The sequence below is a fragment of the Globicephala melas genome, chromosome 16 (assembly GCF_963455315.2).
Source record: "Globicephala melas chromosome 16, mGloMel1.2, whole genome shotgun sequence".
Classification (NCBI taxonomy): Eukaryota; Metazoa; Chordata; class Mammalia; order Artiodactyla; family Delphinidae; genus Globicephala; species Globicephala melas.
In genome coordinates, this window is record NC_083329.1 from 5,078,959 (window position 1) to 5,099,973 (window position 21,015).

At 46.2% G+C, this 21,015-nt stretch overlaps 2 protein-coding genes across 4 annotated transcripts in view; one reads left to right on the forward strand and one right to left on the reverse strand.

The window, feature by feature from the left end:
• Positions 1 to 19,988, forward strand: part of INSYN2A (inhibitory synaptic factor 2A) — a 60,443-nt gene extending 40,455 nt beyond the window's left edge. Inside the window, exons 3-4 of the mRNA XM_030832077.2 lie at positions 2,145 to 2,216; positions 17,483 to 19,988. Of these exons, the coding sequence (XP_030687937.1) occupies positions 2,145 to 2,216; positions 17,483 to 17,663 (253 nt within the window). The 3' untranslated portion in view covers positions 17,664 to 19,988. The remainder of the gene's footprint in view (positions 1 to 2,144; positions 2,217 to 17,482) is intronic.
• Positions 1 to 21,015, reverse strand: part of DOCK1 (dedicator of cytokinesis 1) — a 523,633-nt gene that overhangs the window by 296,551 nt on the left and 206,067 nt on the right. The window lies entirely within an intron of this gene.

Sequence of the window (21,015 nt, forward strand, 5' to 3'; positions counted from 1 at the left end):
GATGAGAACTGATGCAGATTCTTCCTGAGGTCTCGAGCAGGAAAGTTCTGCAAGCATGGAAGTCGGATTTTCCTTAGAGCCCAGTAAGCGTGCCCCTCAGATAAAGGATAGGAAATGCCCTTGATTTCGTCTGTTTTCTCTTAAAAGCCTAAACTTTAGAATGTGACTAGGGCATACAGAAAACTATTACATATCCCCTTCCCTGGCTGCTGCTTAATACACACCAATGCAACACACAGAGGAGCTGTCCCTCGTCTGCAGCCCAGCCTAACAGCGGGACAGACACGTCCTGCAGCAAACATGTCATTGCCAGGACTTGTGCTCAAGCACCATGCTTATTTTACCCTACAAAATGACCACGGTCAGACATGAGCTTAGGACAGAGCTCCAGTAAAATCAGTGGGATGGAGAAAGGCCTTTTATATATAATAAGGCATGGGAGAATGGAGGTCAATGTCTAACACAGAGGACCCTTGGTATGGGTTCGACAAATCTGGAGCCAGGGAGGAAGGTTCAGGAGGAATGTACCCTTGGGGCTTGTCATCAGGAGGAAAGGGCTAAGGAAAAGAGGAAGGTGTGATGCACAAGCTCTTCCTGACAAAGCTCAGGGGAGAGGAAAAGACCCCAAGTGGGCATCCAAAGGCGTCCGAAATGGGGGACAGAGGTCAACACAAACGCAGCCACAGTGATTCCAACTCTGGCTCGAATATCACGGGCCACAGGCACTGACTGGCGACACTTTAGGACAGAATATTGTCACTTGATTAATAAATGAAATGCACAGAGCTCAAAGGTCAGGTCCGAGTTCACCAAAGCTCACTGCGACAACGTGGCATGGATAGGAAAATCCTTTTGTCAAATGTTTATGCAACACCAAATATAATGAGGAAAACAAAAGTTAATTTCAATTCAAAATCCATGATGCGTGCAAGAGAAGTTTACATAGGGAAGGTGACAAAATATCGACTGTCCATGTTGACAGAAAACCTTCTGAGCACTATTATTATGTTGAGTCACTCTCCAAAGGTAAATCTGCCCCCGAAGTATGTATAAGGCAATTCAGATGGAAGCTCTTCTTCTGCCACTGATTTAACAGATTCTGGTTAGCATGTTTGTCCCTTAGCACAAAGTAATATTCAGAATAAAATACGCCTGCACGTTAAAAATATCAGAGAGGGAAGGCCGGCCAAAGTGGTAGGAAAAACATTATGAAAGCTCCCCAAAACGAGCTTCTTGGGGTGACTGGGCTGAGAAAGATTCAAGAAAATCCTTTCATCAAACCCTTAAGTCTATACAACCTTCCAGAATATACTCCAAAAAATACTCTAAGGTTATTTCTGTTAATGGGAAGAGAATCAGCACCCCTACCTCTCCTCCTAAAAATGTCTAGTCTCATAGGGCTGACAGAACTCACCAGAGAATGTAGCGAGGGACGGTGTCAGAAGGCATTGACAATGCAGCACGACACTCTACCACATAGGTCAGCAAATTTTTTTCTCTAAAGAGCTAGAGAGTGAGTATCCTGGGATTTGCAGACCAAGGGTATTGTAGCTACTAACGTGAAAATGTTCACTATTCTTTATTATCAAAACTTAAAACTTTATTTATGGACACTGAAAATTTAATTTCATTAGTTTTCACGTGTTCCAAATATTATTATTCTTTCAATCTTTTTCAACCATTTATGAATGTGAAATTCACTCTTAGCTTGCTGGCTCACAGTGGGATTCGCCTGAGGGCCCCAGTCTGCAGACCCCTCCTCTCGCAGGCCGAGGGGTGGTGGGGCAGAAACAAGTCAGAAGATCTGGGGTTGGTTTCCCATCGAAGTTTCTTTCAAACACCATAAAGACCAAGCTGCACTGAAACATCCCAAACTCCCTTTGCTTAGAACAAAATCAGGTTATTTACTTCATCCAGTAGTTTATGTTCGCATCCTAGGTTTAATTTAAGTATCAGCTATAGAGGTTGCGTTGGTCGTATACAATAAATGCAGAGACAGGAGCAAAATGGGAAACACACTGATCGATTTCTATTACCATAACGAGCAATGGCGTTGGGAAAGAATCTGATTGGAGCTGTGTGCTCGAGAGAAGCCAGCAGCCAGCAGCCACCACGTGTAATGCTCTCCTGTTCTTATCTTGTAGGCTTTCATATCGGACTGGGCAAGACACAGCTAATTGTGACACATGCAGGAACAGTGCATGTATTATCTATAGGTATGTCAACGTTCTCCTCTTCCCACTTTGTTATTATGAGTGACAAATGATGTTTACCCACGAATGCAAGAATCATCTGGGATCATGCTGGGGTGATTATATCAGACAAAAAGTAAAGAACCTTTCCTGACCAGAATTCTAGGCTGCTTCTGAATACTCAACCTCACGTACAGAATCACGGGATGAGGGAGAGCTTGAACCCATGGGTCTGGCAAATGGATCTCAGCAGTGTTTCCAAAATCGGTGTAAGTTTGATGGCTTGCTCCCTCAGAATCGACAGCCATGAACACTGTACTGTGTGTTCCGTAATGGCTGTGAAATGTAAGACCTTCAGATGGTATAGATCAAAGGCTGCAAACCACACTGTATGTGCTAGGAATACCACAGAAAAACCCAGTGTGCAGTTTATGTCCTGGGGAATCACCAGGGTTGTGGCACTTATGTCCCTTGGGGCATAAGCCCCTGTCTAGAGCCCTATGGCTGGTCTTCCTGTTTTTCAATGTGAAGTGCATTTAGATTACTCACGTTGACAAGAATACAGCAGAAACTTTCAACAAGCAAAAAGCACGTTAGGCTTTTGGCAATAATTTAGGATTTTAAGACATGGTCATGACCTTCAGAGAGGTTACTGTCTTTTTTATTTTTTCTTTTTGGAAATGTAATTTTCGTAAGCAAAAGATGAGAGCAGTAAGAGATGTTATGATTTAGTTCATTTTTTTAAATTAAGCCTGAAGAACAATTTTACTTGATTTGCCAAATTATCAACAACAAGAAAAAGCTGCACAGTTTTATATCTAAAACTGTATAAAGGAACGCCAATCTCAACCAAAAAACACCTTCTAAAGAGATCTTCAAAGTTACCACCCTCTTATCAAGAAGGTAGAGACAGGGAGAGGGTATAAATGTCTTAACAATGGCAAAAAGCTTGAGTCCACACAGTCTTGGGTCCATCCCATCTCCAATCCAGACGGAGCATCCCAGACTGGGCCCCAGGTTCTTTAAAAGTAGAGTTGGGTCACCTGGCGACTGGTGTGGTTGCAGCAGAAGAAACCACAGGGCAGACACGAGCTCCGGTACCACCGTAGCAAAAGTCCGTCCTGCAGAGGTTCTCGACCCAGGGAGATTCTGCCTCCCAGGGCACATCTGGCAAGAATGGAGGGAGGTGCTTTCAGCTGTCACCACTGGAGAGGTGCTACTGCATCTACTAGGTAGAGGCCAGCGATGCTGCTAACATCCTATAATGCCTAGGACAGCCCTCCATGACACAGAGTCAGCCCATCCAAACTGTCAACTGTGCCAAGACTGAGAAAGCCTGCCTTGCAGGAACCATGGCCTGGTTACAATCTACTAAAAGGCACACAAACTGCTAAGGCCTCCTGGCTACCCAGAGGGACCCGGGTCCCCTGCAGCAGCCCTGGCCCAGCAGGCCGAGATGCCCGATTGCTCTCCACTATTAACAAGGAGGTGAAAATCAAACGCCCAGGCAAGAAACGTCAAGCGCTCCAAATACAGACTTAGAGAAGTTTGGTCAGTGGGAATCTTTTTACTACACCCATATTATGCGAAACAATTTTGAATCAACAGTGAAGGGATGTAAGTGACATAAAATAAAATGCTTTCAAAGAAAAAAAATGCTTTCGTTAAACCAGTCAATTAGGAAAAGAAATGAAGAACTGAGAGCTCCTGGCATAAGTATCCTCACCATTTAGCTTCTGCTCCTCTGGGAGCTAAAACGCCTCCAGTCTCCAATGCTATACAGAGTCGAAGTGAACCCAGATTTCCAAAGAAGTTGCGAAGAGTGAGCCTGATGATGTAAACCCACTTAACATTTTGTGGGTGACTGAAAGAAGAATTTATTAGGACACTCTCCAATGTAAATTGAAGTAATTTACATAAATTTAGCTCTAAATCCAGAAGTAACTTACATTAAAAAAAAAAAAGTCATGTTTAAAGTGATTTAACAGTCTGTGAAGGACAGGAATTAGCCTTGAGTGGTTACTGTTTAGACATGGCTCACCCAGCGATCTGTGTGAATCCCAGTACACAGGCCACTGGCCCATTTATCGTAAGAACTGGGAGTTCCAGCACCACAAGAATTTGACAAAATTTCGTAAGACTCACTCACCAGGTAGAGGGATTGAGTCACTGCGACCACTTTGCTCATCTCCCGCAAACTGGGGAAATGCGTCTCTTCACAGAGACCTTGTCATCAAAGATGTGACTGCAGGGACTGTGCATCCTCAGGAACTGTGTACAGTGGGGGCCTCTACAGCCATGCCACCCTACAGTGAGTAAGCCCCCTCTCTAAGCGCACAGAGCATCCCGGGAGAGGGGGTACTAGAGAAGAGGTGGAATTTTAGATAGCTTTTTCGGGAAAGTGTTTTAAAATCCCCCCATGAGAGTGATAACAACAATAAAAATTTCCCAACACTCCAACTTCTGCTGCAAAGAGAAGGAAGGCTTACTAGTAACATTTCAGCCAGACTCCCACTGCCCCAAAAAGCAGTCTTCCTGCTAAGAATTCAAACAGAGGTCTCTATATTACTACCAAGTTGAACAAACATCTTCGTTAAATTCTGTTTCCCAGTTTTCCTGTCACTTTATATAGGATATAATTTAAAATTATAACTGTTTAAATTTAACAGTTACTCTTGACACTGGTTTGGTTCTTGACATTAGCAAGAGTTTTCTGAGCACTACAGATGAGAGGAAAGAAAGCTCACTTCTGGTTCACTAACTGGAACACCAGTCAAAAGAGAAATCCTAAACGTAAACATGTTATTTGAATTTGAATCATATAATTGTCTTACAATGTACGTGATGTTAAGTTATGCCAATCTTTTGAGGTGAAGCCCAGATGTCTTCTGTGCCCGTGGTCACCCCCACTGGACTTCCAAGGTACCTGCCACGAACCACACCCATTTTCCTGAGGTAGAACACCGTCTCGTGACAGAACCTGATTTCAGGGTCCTTCTGGGCGCCGATGTGCCCCTCCCTTTGTCACACTCAGTACTTTGTAGCAAGCTCCTCTGTCCAAAACATCTAACCCACAGAAATAATTCTCTCTTGCCTCCAGTGTATCTCATTGGTTTATGTAACACTCAAATAAATCACATCATTTCAATGGTGAGTACAAACGGCATAAACAGATCCAAACCCAGCATCCCCTTGGTGAGCACACAGCTGGAGAAGTGAGGACAGAGGGTCAGGGAGCAACAACAGAGGAGCCTGTTTGCCAGGAGCATCCAGCCCCGCGTGGGCGGCAGTTCCATCGTGGGGGGCACAGTGGTGGTGACTAACCCAGCACCTCGGTGAAGGGGGCTCTCATGATCCCATCAGGAAACCAAAGACTGGTACAAGAGAGTGGTGGCTGGCAGCTGTTCATACCTCCAGATAGGTGATTTCCCTTGGTGTTCCCTTCTGCCAAAAAAGAATGGGGGGCGTAGAGCAAGGGAGAATTCGCCCAGATGACTTCTCAGTGTACAGCCAGCCCTGTGATTCAATCCTCGAATGTCAAATGCTTCATGAAGGATAGAGGTTTCTCTGATAGAAAAGCATCCAGAACACAACAGGCCTTGGGCAGAAGAAACCACCTGTCCAGGTGACCCTGGAGCAGTGCCAGCGGGCAGCCAGAACATCTCAGAGGTGAGCCAGCGGGAGTGTCCAAATTGCAAAGGCTTTATGATTCAAGTGCATCTCCTTTCACGGAGGACGTTGCAACAAATCCTCCATCAATTCCTGCAAACACACCTCTGTAGAGACGATCCCATCAGGAGGGGATGAGTTCAAGCTCAGAGTCCCTGCAGTTGGTTCTATGCCTGGCTCTGCACCCAGGCTCTCAGGTACCAGGGCCTGCACCCTAGACTTCAGGAATGTTCTAAGAGTCCCTGTACCACCATCTCTGCCACTCTTCTGGGTCTTTCCCAGAGGATGCCCGCAGCACCTCAGAACTGAATAGGTTGAAGGAGTTTCAAAATAAAGACATTTTAAAATGCCAAAGACCTGTGGTTGTCCCAGAGCCTGGGCGAACATGAGGGGCCATCAGAGCTGCCAGTTTCCACATGTTGTCACTTGTCATACCTGTTTGCTGGCAGGCAGAGAGCCCTGGAGGTCAATGAATTTGATCCCGCCCATCTTGCATCTACACACTGCTTTTCACCCAAAACCCAAGTACCCTCTCCGAGCATGTAAGAATCCACCATGTTGCCAGTAACACTGGCCTAGGGACATGCAAAGGGGGCCGTGTGCAAGACACGGCTGCCTGTGGTTCTAGCAACGCAAGCCCTTGAATAAATGTGTGCCTTTGCCTTGGGTGGCATATTTCTCTGTAAAAAAAAAGTCCGTCATGGAAAGAAAATATCAAAGGGACAAACGATCCTGAAGCAATTTCATGGAAAAAGGGCCTCCAGGGCCACAAACGAAAGGTTGTGAGAATCAGCCTGCCTGGGACTGATGCTCAGAGAGGGGCGCCCCAGAGGTCAGGGCTGAGCTGCCATCCTCTGTCTTTGGAGGGGTGTCCATTAGATCTCCAAGTCCTGCATGATTGAAGGAAGGGATCAGGTAGGTCCTTTCTAGCTCTGAAATGCCGTGAGTCAGTGATCTGCAATCATGAGAGGAATGGATCTGAGAACTTCAGAAGAAAGTCTACTTGGAGATGAAAGTTTGGGCATTCACAGGGCATTTCTCAACCAAACAGCATCCATTCCCGTACTGGCAAATCGATTTACAAAGAGCCGAAGCAACCATCCTTGGGCAGTGGATTGCCCTGCTTCCTAGACACTGAAACCCAAGCACCAAAAGTGGTATCGTCCATCAGTGGGAACTTGGAGGTGGTTGACTTGACTACAGTTTTTGTTGCCTAAAATGACATTCTTTCCATTTTGATCTGGACCAATTGTGAAATTCTAATTTAAGACCATCTCAGCATGAAACAAGATAACAAGGGATACAAGTTTTAGTTTTCTGTAGTAAAACTTTTCTGGCTATCATCCATATTTCCTGTCAAAATAGGCTATAATTATTTCAGAAAATATTCGACGGATAAAGTACTAATATAATCTTTGCTCATCAGCAGTTGAAATCCTTTGTATCCACCCCGTCTCAGTAGGTCTCTTGTCAAACTAATCCGATGAGTCACGCTAACTGATGATTCATCCTTTGTTCAGATTTTGTTTCAAAAAGGAACAATGCAACATACCATTTCCCTGCTTTACTGAAGTGGTTAATTCGTAAAATAATACCACAACAAAATGGCTTGAATTCAAATTTGTGCATTTTTATGAGGAGAGCCTGTGCTAACCTCAGTTCAAAGGCTTTGGGGAATGAAAGCGAGCTTTGAAAGATAATGATAATGATGATTCAGACTAATTAAGTAGAATCTTTACCAGAATTTAAATCTTCCTGTAAAGTATTAGAATTCCTACCATTAGTTCCAAGTCCTACAACACCTGTCCCCTTCAGGAGGACACTGCCCGCACCTGCGTCCTTTCTGTATCATCAGGGCCACCCATAGCCAGCCTCAAGTGACACTAATAATTATGCAGTGAATCCATGAGTGGACTTGGCCCCCGAAGGGAAGGGAAACACTGCCCGGCTGCCTATCACTTTGTTGTCAACACCCCAGAGGGAGGGAGTTTGCAGGATGCCCTGTTGTCTACGTTGTATTTCCATCTTTTGATATGATCCATGGATGGTCAAGTAGAGGTGAAATTTCAAACACCTGTTCTGATAAAGCACCCGGGTCCCTTCCATTTGGTGCTTCTGTGCGTTTCCTCAGCATTTTTCATGGAACTCCTAGGAGATGAGGGGCATGATGGCCCCACACACCGGGAGGCGGGAGGAACTGGTGATCTGGCTGAAGACAACCCCGTAGAACCCCTACCGTAAGACCTCGTAACAACACAGTGACAACAACAGGGAACCTTCTGCACCGGAGGTGTGGGGGCCACAGACACAGTGAAGAAAGGCAGAGGACAGGGAGATGAAGGCGACCAGGGTGTTCCGCCCGGGGACAGCTGACGCAGAGGACAGAGGACCATCTTGGAGGGGTAGCATATTGGGGAGGGTTTAGATGTGTTCTGTAGAATACCTCTCCCACCCCCCAGGCTAGAGGGTTGGAAACAACCGGAAGGATTAGGGGGAGAAAGAGCCCGAGGATTTCCAAGGATGAAAGGGGATGCCTTGCTGCTGGCACTCAAGCATGTAGCCTTACAGCAGCTGGGGAACCTTCCAGTGCATCGAAGTCTTTAACTGTTTATCAAGGAAGCTCCCAAATTCTGCAAGGTCCTTTCCAAAATGATTGGAGGGTTTCAGGAAAGACGAGAAATATACCCTAATATTATGAGATGGAAAAGGAATTCACAGAAGTAATGGTTTGCATTTTCTCAAATCATCAATAGAAATTCATTGCATCACCAATAAGAACACAAAACAGAAGGCTGCAAAGATTCCAGACAAAAATGTGCACGGAAATGCCACTGATTCCAGAGTATCGCAAAAAAGGAGCTGCAATCAGGACAGCCAGTACTGGACGCCTAGAAACTAATGAAGTCTTATTGTTAAGAGAGGTAAATTGCATTTGTATGCAGAACCGGGGCCAGGTCTAGCCTGTCCAGAGCCCACTTGGAGTGGAATCTTTGCTGCCTTTGTCATTTAGTGATTATCTCTAAGTGGAAGTGGCCTTTGCAGGCCTGCTTTCGATCACCACCACTTGTGCATATTAAGTTCTTTACCAACATGAACTGATGTGGAGGAAATTAGCTTTTGTCTAATACTTAGTGCTCTGTTCCTAGTATTTATAGTGACTGAGGGGGTGGGAGGAAGAGGACAGAAAGGATTTCCTTGGATAATACTTTAGGCGATGTCATTCTGATGTAAGGAAACATGTTTTAATAAAGTAAACTAAACGTTAGAAAAAAACAAAAAAGAATGACTTAACAGACCTCAAAATTCTCCTTGAGGGGCTTCCCTGGTGGCGCAGTGGTTGAGAATCTGCCTGCTAATGCAGGGGACACGGGTTCGAGCCCTGGTCTGGGAAGATCCCACATGCCACGGAGCAACTAGGCCCGTGAGCCACAACTACTGAGCCTGTGCTCCGCAACAAGGGAGGCCGCCATAGTGAGAGGCCCGCGCACCGCGATGAAGAGTGGTCCTCGCCTGCCACAACTAGAGAAAGTCCTCGCACGGAAACGAAGACCCAACACAGCAAAAATAAATAAATTAATAAACTCCTACCCCCAACATCTTAAAAAAAAAAATTCCCCAAACCAATAACCCAAGTTTTGTCTATTCCGTTAGAATTATAAAAATATATTCTTTCTTTTTCCCCAATATGTAAGGATCAGGTTTTAGTCATCTTCAGTGACCTTTTACTAACCTTTAGTATCAAAAATTCTATGTGCAACTGATTACAGCTGTAAAAGTGAAAACTGATTACTCATTTCAACATATTCCTTGTAAAGCAATTAGTTAAAAATTATTCAGCAGAGAAAGGTTAATTATACTGATAGCCCTCCTCTTAAGACCCTCAAAAGTCAAAATTAATGAGGTAGTCACCTATGTCCAAAACAGTGTGAAGGAGTGACATTGTCAGTGTCACGAGCAAATCAGCGTAATTCACTTTTAGACAACCATGTAGATTTTTCTACGAGCTAGATACAGCATCCAGTCCTCACCTGAGTGCCCTAAGTTAGCATGTAAAATTCCTTGGGGACTCAATGACAAAAGAAACCACCTAGGGTTTGCTGCTGTCACTCATCTGACTCTTCTGCCCCATCAGCCGCCTTGAAGGCACTGATCCCACAGACAACACATCCCTGGAGGTGTGGTAGGGAACCCGGGGGTTTAGACAGGTCACCAGTGACACCATAAGACATGCACAAGAAGCTAATGGTTTTCTGGCCTACGCACTGAGAACTGTCACTGCTCCATATTCTCTCTCTCTCTGCTCATGTCAGAAGAGGGGAAGCTCCTGAGAGCGTCAGCAACTCAGCGTTCTGGGCTGGTGGCTCAGAGGGGCCGGGCTGCTCTGCACTTCAGCTCAAGCACTGTGACTGCAAGTCATTCCTCTCTGGGCAACAGACTGTCCGTCCTCAAGATGAGAACAGAAGACAAGGTCACGGCCAAGATCTCAGCCGACCCGACTCAGGTCACCTGGCTGGGTGTTCCAGCCCTGGCACCTGAAGGACCCACTACAAACAATTTTAGAGAGTCCTGTGTTTTCTCCTTTTAACTGCAGTTACAATGCACTTCCTGCTCAAAGATTAAAAAAAATAATTGTGTGCTCTTTGTTGAGGCCAGGGACAGCAGTGAATTGGCAGTCCACATTTAATAATTATCCATCCCTTCTAAATATAATGTCTGATCTTGATGGCTTGCTAGAAGTGTGACATCAGATATGCTTAATACACATGTGACACTGTTAGTGATCTGGTCCCTTTCTTACTCGAGAAATGATTATGGTTGGAGGTTATAAACAGCGCTTGAGTCTTTCTGCCTCGACCTCTCTGTGGCGCAAAATTATAGGAGGCTCAAACGCAGTTCCTTGATCCCTGTGCATCTGGCCAGCCCTCAAATTTGGGCACTCAGATGAAGCGCGGGTGCCAGACCACTCTTTGCATTCCAGTGGAGTCACAGATAAGAAAGATACCGAGGATGGAGCTTCAGTCAAGCTTAAAAGGAAGGACTGTCCTCCTGCGTGGTCAGGCTATGTACCACGATGTATTCAGAAAGGTCACTGTCTATAACTTTGGATACTTTGGAATATACTTTATAGCTAGGATAACTGGCTAATGTTTTGCTTTTTATAACCATAACCGTAATTTCCTTGCCACAGGCCATCACGAAAAGGGAATAGATCTTATAGTTCAGGTATCAGTACTATTGAATATCCATCTATTTCTAGTATTTTAAATCTTACAGTGACTCTGTAAACTTTGATTAGGCACCTACTGTGTGAAAAAGTGGCGGAAGAAGGATTCAGAGTTATGATGAATCATTTCTATGTTCAAATTATTAATACTGGAAACTACTGGAACAAGCTCCATACATATACACAACAGGTACATAACAAATGGACATATTGTCTGTACATATGTTCATTTTGATGAGTAAGTTATAATTAGAAAACAGAGGCAGCATTCTGCTAAGACTGGAAGTGAGGGGATTCGGGTTCAGTTCATCAGTTTATTTCAATTCAGTAAACAGAGAGGTCACGTGCTGAGTCTGTCACTGTATTAAAGGCATCACAGATGCAGTTGAATTCAACATGGTCTATCCCTCGATGCGTTTCACAGAACTGAGAAAAAGTAGCTATGAGCCAGAACTGCTCTGATAAAAATGTGCAGAGGCCCTGAGCAGTGTGGACCAGAGGAGTTTGGACGGGACGGAGGGGCGGGCACATGTGGTTAGTCTAGAAAATCCACGGAAGGAGGCAGCAACAAGTGCCCTCGGTTTAAAGGACGAGCGGAAGTTTGTCAAGGAGTTTCAGGTTTTCCTAAGGTGACTCTGGTACTTGGAAAACGCGTTAGGGCAAGAGAGAGACGGAGAGAGAAGCACTGAACGGCTGTTTCAGTGGCCGAAGTGAAAACTGCCTAAGTTCTTTGGGGGCAGAGGAAGGCGCTGGAGATTGCTGAGGGTGGCTGCACGGTACCCAGCTGATGGAAGCAGGTGGGAAGGGCGAGTCCAGCTAGACGCCAAGGTGCCTGCATGGCAGCTGAGTTTGGGAAGACCGAGCAGCAGGCTGGGGAAACGCTCTGATTCTGGACATGCCAGATGGATGGGGCCCCTCAGTAGTCACACGGAGATGCGTCCAGGGAAGTATGATGGCTATTTTGGGTCCTGGTTCTCCCACTGCCTAAAGGCACAGCCGGGACCACATATGTAAACTGAGGCTGAGGAGTAAATAAAAAGAGATGTGCCTGGTTCACCAGGCTTGCAAGGGAGACAACCCAGCCTGTGACTTGGAGCCTGACTTTCAGCTTCTTCTGAACAACACTGTGTGATCCAAGGTGCTGACGTGAAGCCAGCCGGACATAAAGCACTGCATTTTGAGGACACTGTGAGAGCCATCACACGCGCCAGCGAGCTGGCTGCCCCCAGTTTGCCTGAGTTTCCGTGTGGGCGTGGTGGCTCCATGGGGCCCCCTGGCGGTGGGCGTGTGCATCTCCACTGTCGTTTCACAGCCCGGGAAGCTCAGGTCCCTGAAGGTGGGATGATGTATCCACGGTGGCAGAGCGTGGGTCAGTCGGAGCCACACCGAGCACCGGGGACTCTGCGATCTGATTCAAAGAAAATTAAAAACGGAGGCCTCCGCTCTGCAGTCCACTGAGCCCCGCCAACACTGTCAAGGTTGGAGAAATCAGAGATTTCGGGTTTTCTTCCAGTCCAGGAAACACACAATGCCTGGGAGCCGAACTCACCTGCTTTTAACTCTTCACTGCTACACCCAGGGGACTGGAGAAAGGAATGTTCTAAATCCATTTCCCCTTCAATGAACTCAAGGAGCTGGCGACATCTTGCTAAGGAAACTGTGGCAGGGCCCGGGTATTTATAGGAGCAGCAGACAAGCACAGCATCCGCTGGAGATGCTGGGACCACGCTCTTCTGCAAAACTGCATGAAGCCGTGGGGAGAAGTGTTACTACAAAGCCCAGCAGAGACGCCGGGAAGCAAATAAAGCTGGTGCCAGCTGACAGAGTAGCCTGAGCTTCAGCGCAGGTTTTTATTTCTTTGGAAATGTAGAGTAATAATTCTGTAAGCCAAGTCCCTACACATAAAACTTCTATTTTCAAGAGAAAAAGACTAACCAAAAAATGCAGTCTGCAGCCCGTGGCTTTAATCCTTCATCACCGCAAGCCACACAGATGTGGCCAGTGGCTTTCGGTGGCACGCCTGGCAGCACGGCTTCAGTTACCACGGAGCTCTCAACGCAAGCATTTTGTTGGATGGACGCAGGCAGGGGAAGGAGAGAGATAAAACGTAAACAATGATAGCTCCCGGGGATTTATATCTTGTAAACAGCCCAGCAGTCCTGGGGCCGTTCTGGATCACCCGGCACAGTCTGCAGTCTGCGCTGTACCTCAGGCACTAAAGGAGAGAACAGCCAGCTTAGCGGAGGCTGGCCTGGCTCCAGTCCCTTCACACTCAGGCTCGGACTCTCTAGAGTCAGGACTTTTTCCAGGCTGCTTCTCCTCAGAGGTGCAAGTGTTCCGCATGATGCGTGTGTCCCCTCGACGGTGCGCTACAGACGCCAGATCTGGCCTGCAGGAGGCGGACGGTACCACCAGCAGCCTCCAGCCTCGTGTGCGGCTGGACGCTGAGACCCTGGGCATTGCAGGAAGCTGTGCCAAGCCCCAGCCGAGCCCTAACAGATGAGGACAAGGTCTAGAGGCCAGACTTGGAACACACACGCTCCTGTCTGCCTGTTCAATGAGGGCTAAGTCTCTGAGCTGGAACTGCTCTGGGAAGGCAGGTCCAAACCGCAGAGGGCAGGTGCACTGCCCTCGACTGAGCTTAGAAGCAGCATCATGCAGAAAACCACAGCAGGGCCTGCAGCCCACAGGAAAAGTGGGAAGGGAATCACAAGACTCCCGGGTTCGAAGAGCACAACTGGCCGCACCCTGCTGACCCCACCCATCTTGCAGACTCTTCCAGAAAAGGGGAAGCCAGGAGTAGAAGCGGGGGAGGCAGGCTGCAAACAGATCCTGGTGTGTGTTTTACGACAAAAGTTTCAGCATCTTCTTCGATTAAGTTCTGAGAGAAGGGAGCCGGGCCACAGACTCCACCGAGAGTGGGTCCCATAGCGCTGCCTGCGGGAGAAGCCCTGTTTACCGGCAGTAAGGAGGGGGCTCGATGGGAGGGAAGAGCAAGGGGGCACAGCCAACATCACCGACCAAGACACAGCAGCCCAGGGCAATGGGGACGAAAGCCAAGACGGGACTTGTCTTTTACGGCTCACGCGTTAATTCTGTAAGTATTACGTAGGCAACTGCCACGACTCAGGCCGTGCTGTAGGTGCTGGGAGCAGAGACGGGACAAGAGTCACCCCGTCACAGCAGCTGCATTCGGGGGACGGAGGCAAAATGACACAGAGACAAATGCAATCATCTGTAGTGAGTGCCAAGAATGGAGAAAGGAGCCGAGTGGGGGAGCTTGCAGAAGGTGCTAGAGAGTAAGGAGGTCATGTGGGCCTGGGGACAGAGGGGCAAGGAGTGGCCAGGACACGTGCTCCAGACAGGGGAGAAAGCGACAGCCCTGAAGACGGTGACGGTGCCCACAGGCACCGTCTGCCGGGCAGCTGCAGCCAACCCCGCCAACACGCCCCCCATGTCCCTCCGATCAGTGTGGAAGCCCAAATCGAGGGCCATCGCTTCTCCACGAGGCAGCACCCACCCCCCATCCCCCGCTCCCAGGCCCTATCTGGACAGCTCGCTGTGTTAAACAGGGAGGGGCTCTGGGCACAGAGTCCAAGTGCCCTAGACTGTCCACCGCTGGCTTCTGTCCAAGTCCTCTGTGCGGACCAGGGCAGCAGGTGCTGCTTTATTCTGGCCATTTGGCTGCTAAGACTGAAGGGACCTTTGCTCTGTGTCAGCTAGAGTCGGCCAGACTATTAACCTTCGGACACTGCCCTCTCCAGCCGGCTGTCTGCTTCACATTGACCCGGTGACTTGGTGTGCTCCGCCCTAAAGGAGAAAAGTCCCCCAGTGGAAAACACTGGACAGAGCCACGTTATTCCTACCTGATAGCAGGGCACAGCATCCCCTGGTACCCGGACATCACCTGACAAGCAGGTGCACTGCAACTTGGGGTTACAGACCGGGAGGGAGGTGCAGGGCTCAAGGTCACCTCACTGCAGGCATCTCCCAGCAGGTGCTCACGGCCACTCACACTCCCTCCACGAAGAAACCAGCTCCTGGTGGCAGCTTCTCAGTCGTGAGGGAGTGCAGATAGGAATCAACAGACAGATGAAGTCGAGTCATTTTGTTAAACAAGAACTCAGATTAGAGTACGCTGTGATTACGGTGGTGGTTCTGCGGTGTGATAAATTGGTTAATAACAGGATTCCCAATGTAGGAGCTTAATGGGAATTCAATAATTACAGGTACCCAGAATTGTACTGTTAGCCCAGGAAATGCTAGCACCCACCCTCTGACCTAATAACACAAAACCTATCTGGGCCTACTGAGATGGTTATGATCTGGAGAACATGCTTTCAATACTAACCAAGCACCTTGACAAAATTACTCTTTTGTACCTAAAATACCATATTGGATGCTATACTATCTTACAGACTCAATGGCAAGGTTCTTATTTTCCTTGTTAAATGTCCAAGTTGAAGAATTCTTGAATAGGTATTTCTTAATCATTGTTAGCTCTTGTCCCCATTATACAATTAGTGATCAACAAATGATAAGGAGAAAATAATATCTGAATTGCATCTTATAGTTTAAGAAACTCTTTCTTTCAGGACAGGGGGAGTGGGGAGGATCCTTACCATTTTTCAGTAAGATACCAGGACAGTAATTATTATACCCCTTCAAGTGAAGGAAACCGAACCTTAAAGAGGTTAAGGGATTTATCTGAGCCCCCACTCACCCCCTCCCCACTCCGCAGCATCAGATGAAAAAGCCAGGAGGGAAATCCCTGTTCTTCCCACTGAAACGATAACTGAGGCTCGTGTTTCACAAAGGCAGCATGTCTTGAGATGTGCACTTTTCGCAACTGTCCCCATGAGGAAGCATGACTACATTATCCCGTTCTAGATTAGCAAGTTATGAGTTCACGGGGTTTTGTTCTATTTCCTATAAACTGCAGCATAACTCAGAGGACCTTTGAAATGAGGGGGGGGAATAGTTTTTGTTTTGGGAACAGGGGGAGAACTAGCCATAAACTTCTCTGACAATATTTTTAATTTTTTCACTAATACAGTCTCTGATGATACGAAAAATGGAACAGTGGCTTTAAAGCATGACACGGTCCATTAGATGGGTCTTGAACTTGTTTTTAAAACTCCAGATAATACAGCTTTGCTGTTTTTGTCTTTTCAAAATGTCAAAATGTAGCTAGGATTAATGGTTCTCTAAATCAATAGGATATCATGTTTGTAAATGGTTTACGGTTCCACCGGACGTAAAATGTTGAGCTCAAGTATTAGCATCACTGCTGAGCCTTTAGTGAAATCTACTGACATTTCGACTGGCACCCAGCGCAGAAATGGAGGCAGCACAGAGTGGACATCTCCGGAGGCCTGGCGTGATGCAGCGCCCAGGTTCAAATCCTAGGGGTACAGGCAAGGGAACCAAAAGGGAGGCGAGGCCCATTGCCCCTGGGCTGATCACAGAAGAGTGACACTGGAGCAGGGGGGTCCTACCCAAAGTTAGGGGGTCAACAATGGTCCCTTCCAAAGCCATGAATGGATGGGAGGACTCTAGGCCAAATGCAGCATTGTCAGGAGAAATTTCATAAGACACAAGAAAACCAGCTTTATCCCAGTCGTTCTAACACAAACCCTATCACTACTGGCAAATGTCCTTCCCCATGGCTGCATGTTTGCATATTATGGCGTCAGCCACGTAACTACAGTTTTGTTATTTTCACCGAACACTATCTATCTTTTTGCCTGGAAAACTATCTTTGAGAACAACTGAGTGATATTCAATGGTGTTGACTTGATAAAACACACTCTCTTCCCCAATGTTGGATATTTGGGCTCTTACCAGTTTTTTAGGCAGATGAGATTTTGCAAAGGAGACCAGAAGCCAAGGTCACTTCACTTTACAACTGTTTCAGGTGAGATAAATGGTTTTCTCTGACCTTGTGAAAAGTTGCACAGAGCTTCCAAATACCTGGTGTATATGCACTAAGACGACCCCTGAACACACATATCTTCGGTTACCTCTCTGTCCCATGAAGCACATGTGTGCAGTCTATGGACAAGCAAAAGGGTTACTCACATGGCACATTTCTCATTTCAACAAACACAGTCTATGCTTTCACACCACCTGTGTACATTAATAAAACTTCAAAAGTTGGCAATGAATGCAAATAAGTTATTTTTCAAAGAAAATGAAACTTTTTGAGATAGTTCACAGTGACCGAGCACTAAAACATATTATAGCCAATTGCTTAATATTGAACCGTCAAACGGCATTAAACACCATCCGAATGATCATTACCCTGCTGGGATGGCACCAAATTCTGCTGTCTCTAAGGGAGCTCTTTACATAGGAAAGACCAAGCACTAAATTCTTCCCTCTCTCTTCTTTCTAGTGTGGAGCTAGATTTTAAGCAGCAAGAAGACAAACTCCAGCCAGTTCTGAGGAAACTCCATCCTTTCGAGGAAACTCAGGTCGCACACTCGCCTTACTCTCAGGAGACTTACTCAACTCCCAAGCAAAAACCCAAAACTGAATCTAAAAAGCACGGACGATGGAAACTCTGGTTCCTTTAAAACTCATGGTGTTTGGAGTCCAAAGGCCGTCTTTAAAACCCACTGGAGTTCAAAGTAAATCCTTTCCCAAAACGAATAGGACGGAGTGAACGGTGGCTGACTCGGACCCCACCTGTTCTCACCCTGCTTACCAAAAAGGCCTTTGTAACAGATCAACTCACAGAAGCGAAGTAGTACATGTCACACCTTGCCTGCTGTTCCTTGCAGTTCGTGGATGTGGGATGTAAAACCGGAAACAAAACTTAACATAGTCAAAGATGATAAGTAAACATTCTATGCCCGCACCCCAGATCAGCAAGGATTACATTATCAACCTGCAGAACGGCAGGCTGTCACTCTGTAACACAGCTAAAACTCATAATTATTTTCAAGCCTTTATTTTTTTTTTAATACTGAGAAGAAAAAGTAGCCCTTACATTTGCAAAGGACTTCATTTTTATGTTTAATTTTGCAAATAAGCGGGGGGCGAGTGCAATTTTCAGCACATCAAATTCCGGAGAAAGCACAATTTTTTTCAAGTGGTCGGAGACCATGAATAATCTCTAAAATGTGACTATATGTATATTTGCCTCATGTGCTGTAGCGCTAAGCCAAGTGACATCTCAGCGTCACGCTGACACCTCAAATTCAGCGTTTGTTTCAACTCCAGACCGGTGACGTGCTTACTGCTCACCCTGCAGATGCCCGGCAGCCAGGAGTCCCCCAAAGTCAGGACATGCCTTTAATCACTGCAAGCTGACAGGGTCAGAGCTATCGGACACTAAGCTTTCGCAGATCTCATTTTTAATCTTTTGGTACCCAAAGGCCAAATGATAAATCCTGGCAAGAATTTGAAAACACACGTAGAGAGATACACAGCAGATAATACAGTCACCAATAAATCACAGGCGTTCTCTGCCACCGGAAAGTGTTTCTGTGGATCAATCTCTGAGACACTGTTCATCACGAAAGCGCAGCCAGACATTTTATACGATTCGTTACGCTTTGTAACAACTGTAGAAGATCTGACCATCTCAAAGAGAAACCGCGTGCTTAGTTTAGCTGCTACCAACAAACCAACTAACGTCACCTACATTTAACCTATTAGTGAGTTGTACTAAATGACATACCTAGGGGAAAGCTGTGAATCAAATGTTTTTAGGTCTTTTTTAAATAAATCGTGACACTTCGAGTTCTCTTTTGATTACACATTGCAATATAAATCTTAGTTCCTTTATTTTTTCACTCATTCCTTTGCACCTTTGCAAGTATCTTTTTATAGAAATCAAAAGCCCCTAGTCTATTAAGGACTCTTGTCTATGAAGTTTTGGCTTTTCACAGTAGGACGTAGGGATCTTCTTTTGACTTTTTTTGGTTCAACTTTAATTTTGAGTCGTTTGTGAATGTACAATGAAACCGAGTCTTCTGGTCTCTGTCCAACCGTTTCTTATCTAATCTCGTGCTCACACGCACACCTCACTGACCAGATGCCAATAAGGTGGTCGGCCTTAGTGAAAGGATCTACCTGCGTTTCTCAGATTGGAGCTATTTCTTGCCACGCATTTTCCTCCTGACTCAATAGCAAATCTATTTTCGTTCTAAGTGTTTTGATTCTAGAAAGACCTTAGTGGACTTGAAAAAAAAGTGACAGGAGTATCTCATGTAAGCATTCTTTGGGGATTACTCAAGCTATATCACAGATGTGTGCTTTAATTAAAAGAAAAACACGCATCTTTTGTGGACATGATACATGAGGATCCAAATCCTTGAATATCAGTTAACAGAATTGAGAAATATTTTTGTGCAAGAGGAAGGCTAAGTTGATCCTGTACCATGAAGGAAGTGCAATTGTTTCATGTAGAGATAAAGTTTAAAAAAATGTGTTTCATGTATTTTCTACTCTTTTTAACTAAAGTTATAAAAAATGTTTGCAACAAGCTATCTCTCCTTGTGTTTTCAAAATCCCGACTATCTCAGTGAATTGAAATAAGGGTGTTAGCAGCTCTCTGCTTAGTACCATAATTCCGTCTAAACAAGAGGACATCTAGTAAACAAAGTAACATCACTGTTTGAAAGCAGTCTAGACAAAAAAAAAAGTTAATATTTTCAGGATCAAAAAGGAAACTGAAGATAAATTCCTATTTAAAAATGAAACTGTCTTCAGAATAGAAAAAAAAATATTTTCAAACTCATTTCACAGTTTAACTGCAATGTGTCCTAACAGATGATGACTCTTCTCTTAGAAAGATTTAAGTAAAATCTTTGATACAAAACCAAGGTAAAAAGTACCGTGTTCCCTCATATGTAGATGTACACATGGCATTACGTATAGAGATTAAATTATTATACTTGTCACTAAGTTCTTTATTAATTTTTAAATAAAAAAAAAATCAAAGGTCATGTTTTGTGTGGCTATTAATCTTATTTCATGGTTTCAATAATTTGGTAAAAAATAAGTAATCTGAGGAAATAATAATAAAGGAAAGATGTTCAGGCTGAAGAGAACTCCATTGGGTCTTTGGGAGAGGAGAAGGGCCGTGGGCACTGCCTACTGGCCTGGTCTGGCTGGGGAGGGGGCAGGGCTGAAATCCAGCTCAGACTCAGTTGACCAGACCACGCACCCTGGCATGGGCTTCAGCTGCCAGGAGAACAGGATGGCTTTTAAGGGCGAAGGGCACAGTACACAGCAGGATCTGGCTGAGGTCTAATTTTTGTTTTTATTTTTTATTTTTATTTTTTTTGCGGCACGCGGGCCTCTCACTGTTGTGGCCTCTCCCGTTGCGGAGCACAGGCTCCGGACGCGCAGGCTCAGCGGCCACGGCTCACGGGCCCAGCCGCTCCGCGGCATGTGGGATCCTCCCGGACTGCGGCACGCCCTGCATCGGCAGGCGGACTCTCAACCACTGCGCCACCAGGGAAGCCCAGGTCTAATTTTTAAAGAACCTCCGGGGGACAACTGAACTCATCAGTGTTTCCAGGGCAAACCCTGCCATGCCCCCCTGGAGACAGATTCTCTCTAGATCATCCATCAGGCAGGTCCGCAGCCCCAGGGGGTCGGCCAACTCCTTCCTTTCTTCTTCCCTCCCCGGGGTAGGGGACCAGTGCCCCAGTGGGACTGAGCACTGGGGTGCTCAGTCTGGGTCTCCCACAGAGACCAGCGCAAACCAACCTCCTCTCCCAAGGGAGAGGGCCCCCTGGAAACTCAGGAGAGGAGAGGTCACCACCCCCTTTCCTGAGCTCTGCAATAGCAGAGTCCACTTGCAAGGTGCGGGAGCAAGGATTCGGCTGAGATGGAAGGCTCCCACTGCCTCACAAGTTCCTCTGGGGCAAGAAGTGGGTGAGTGCAGCTCAAGTATAGGATAGAGAGGAAGAC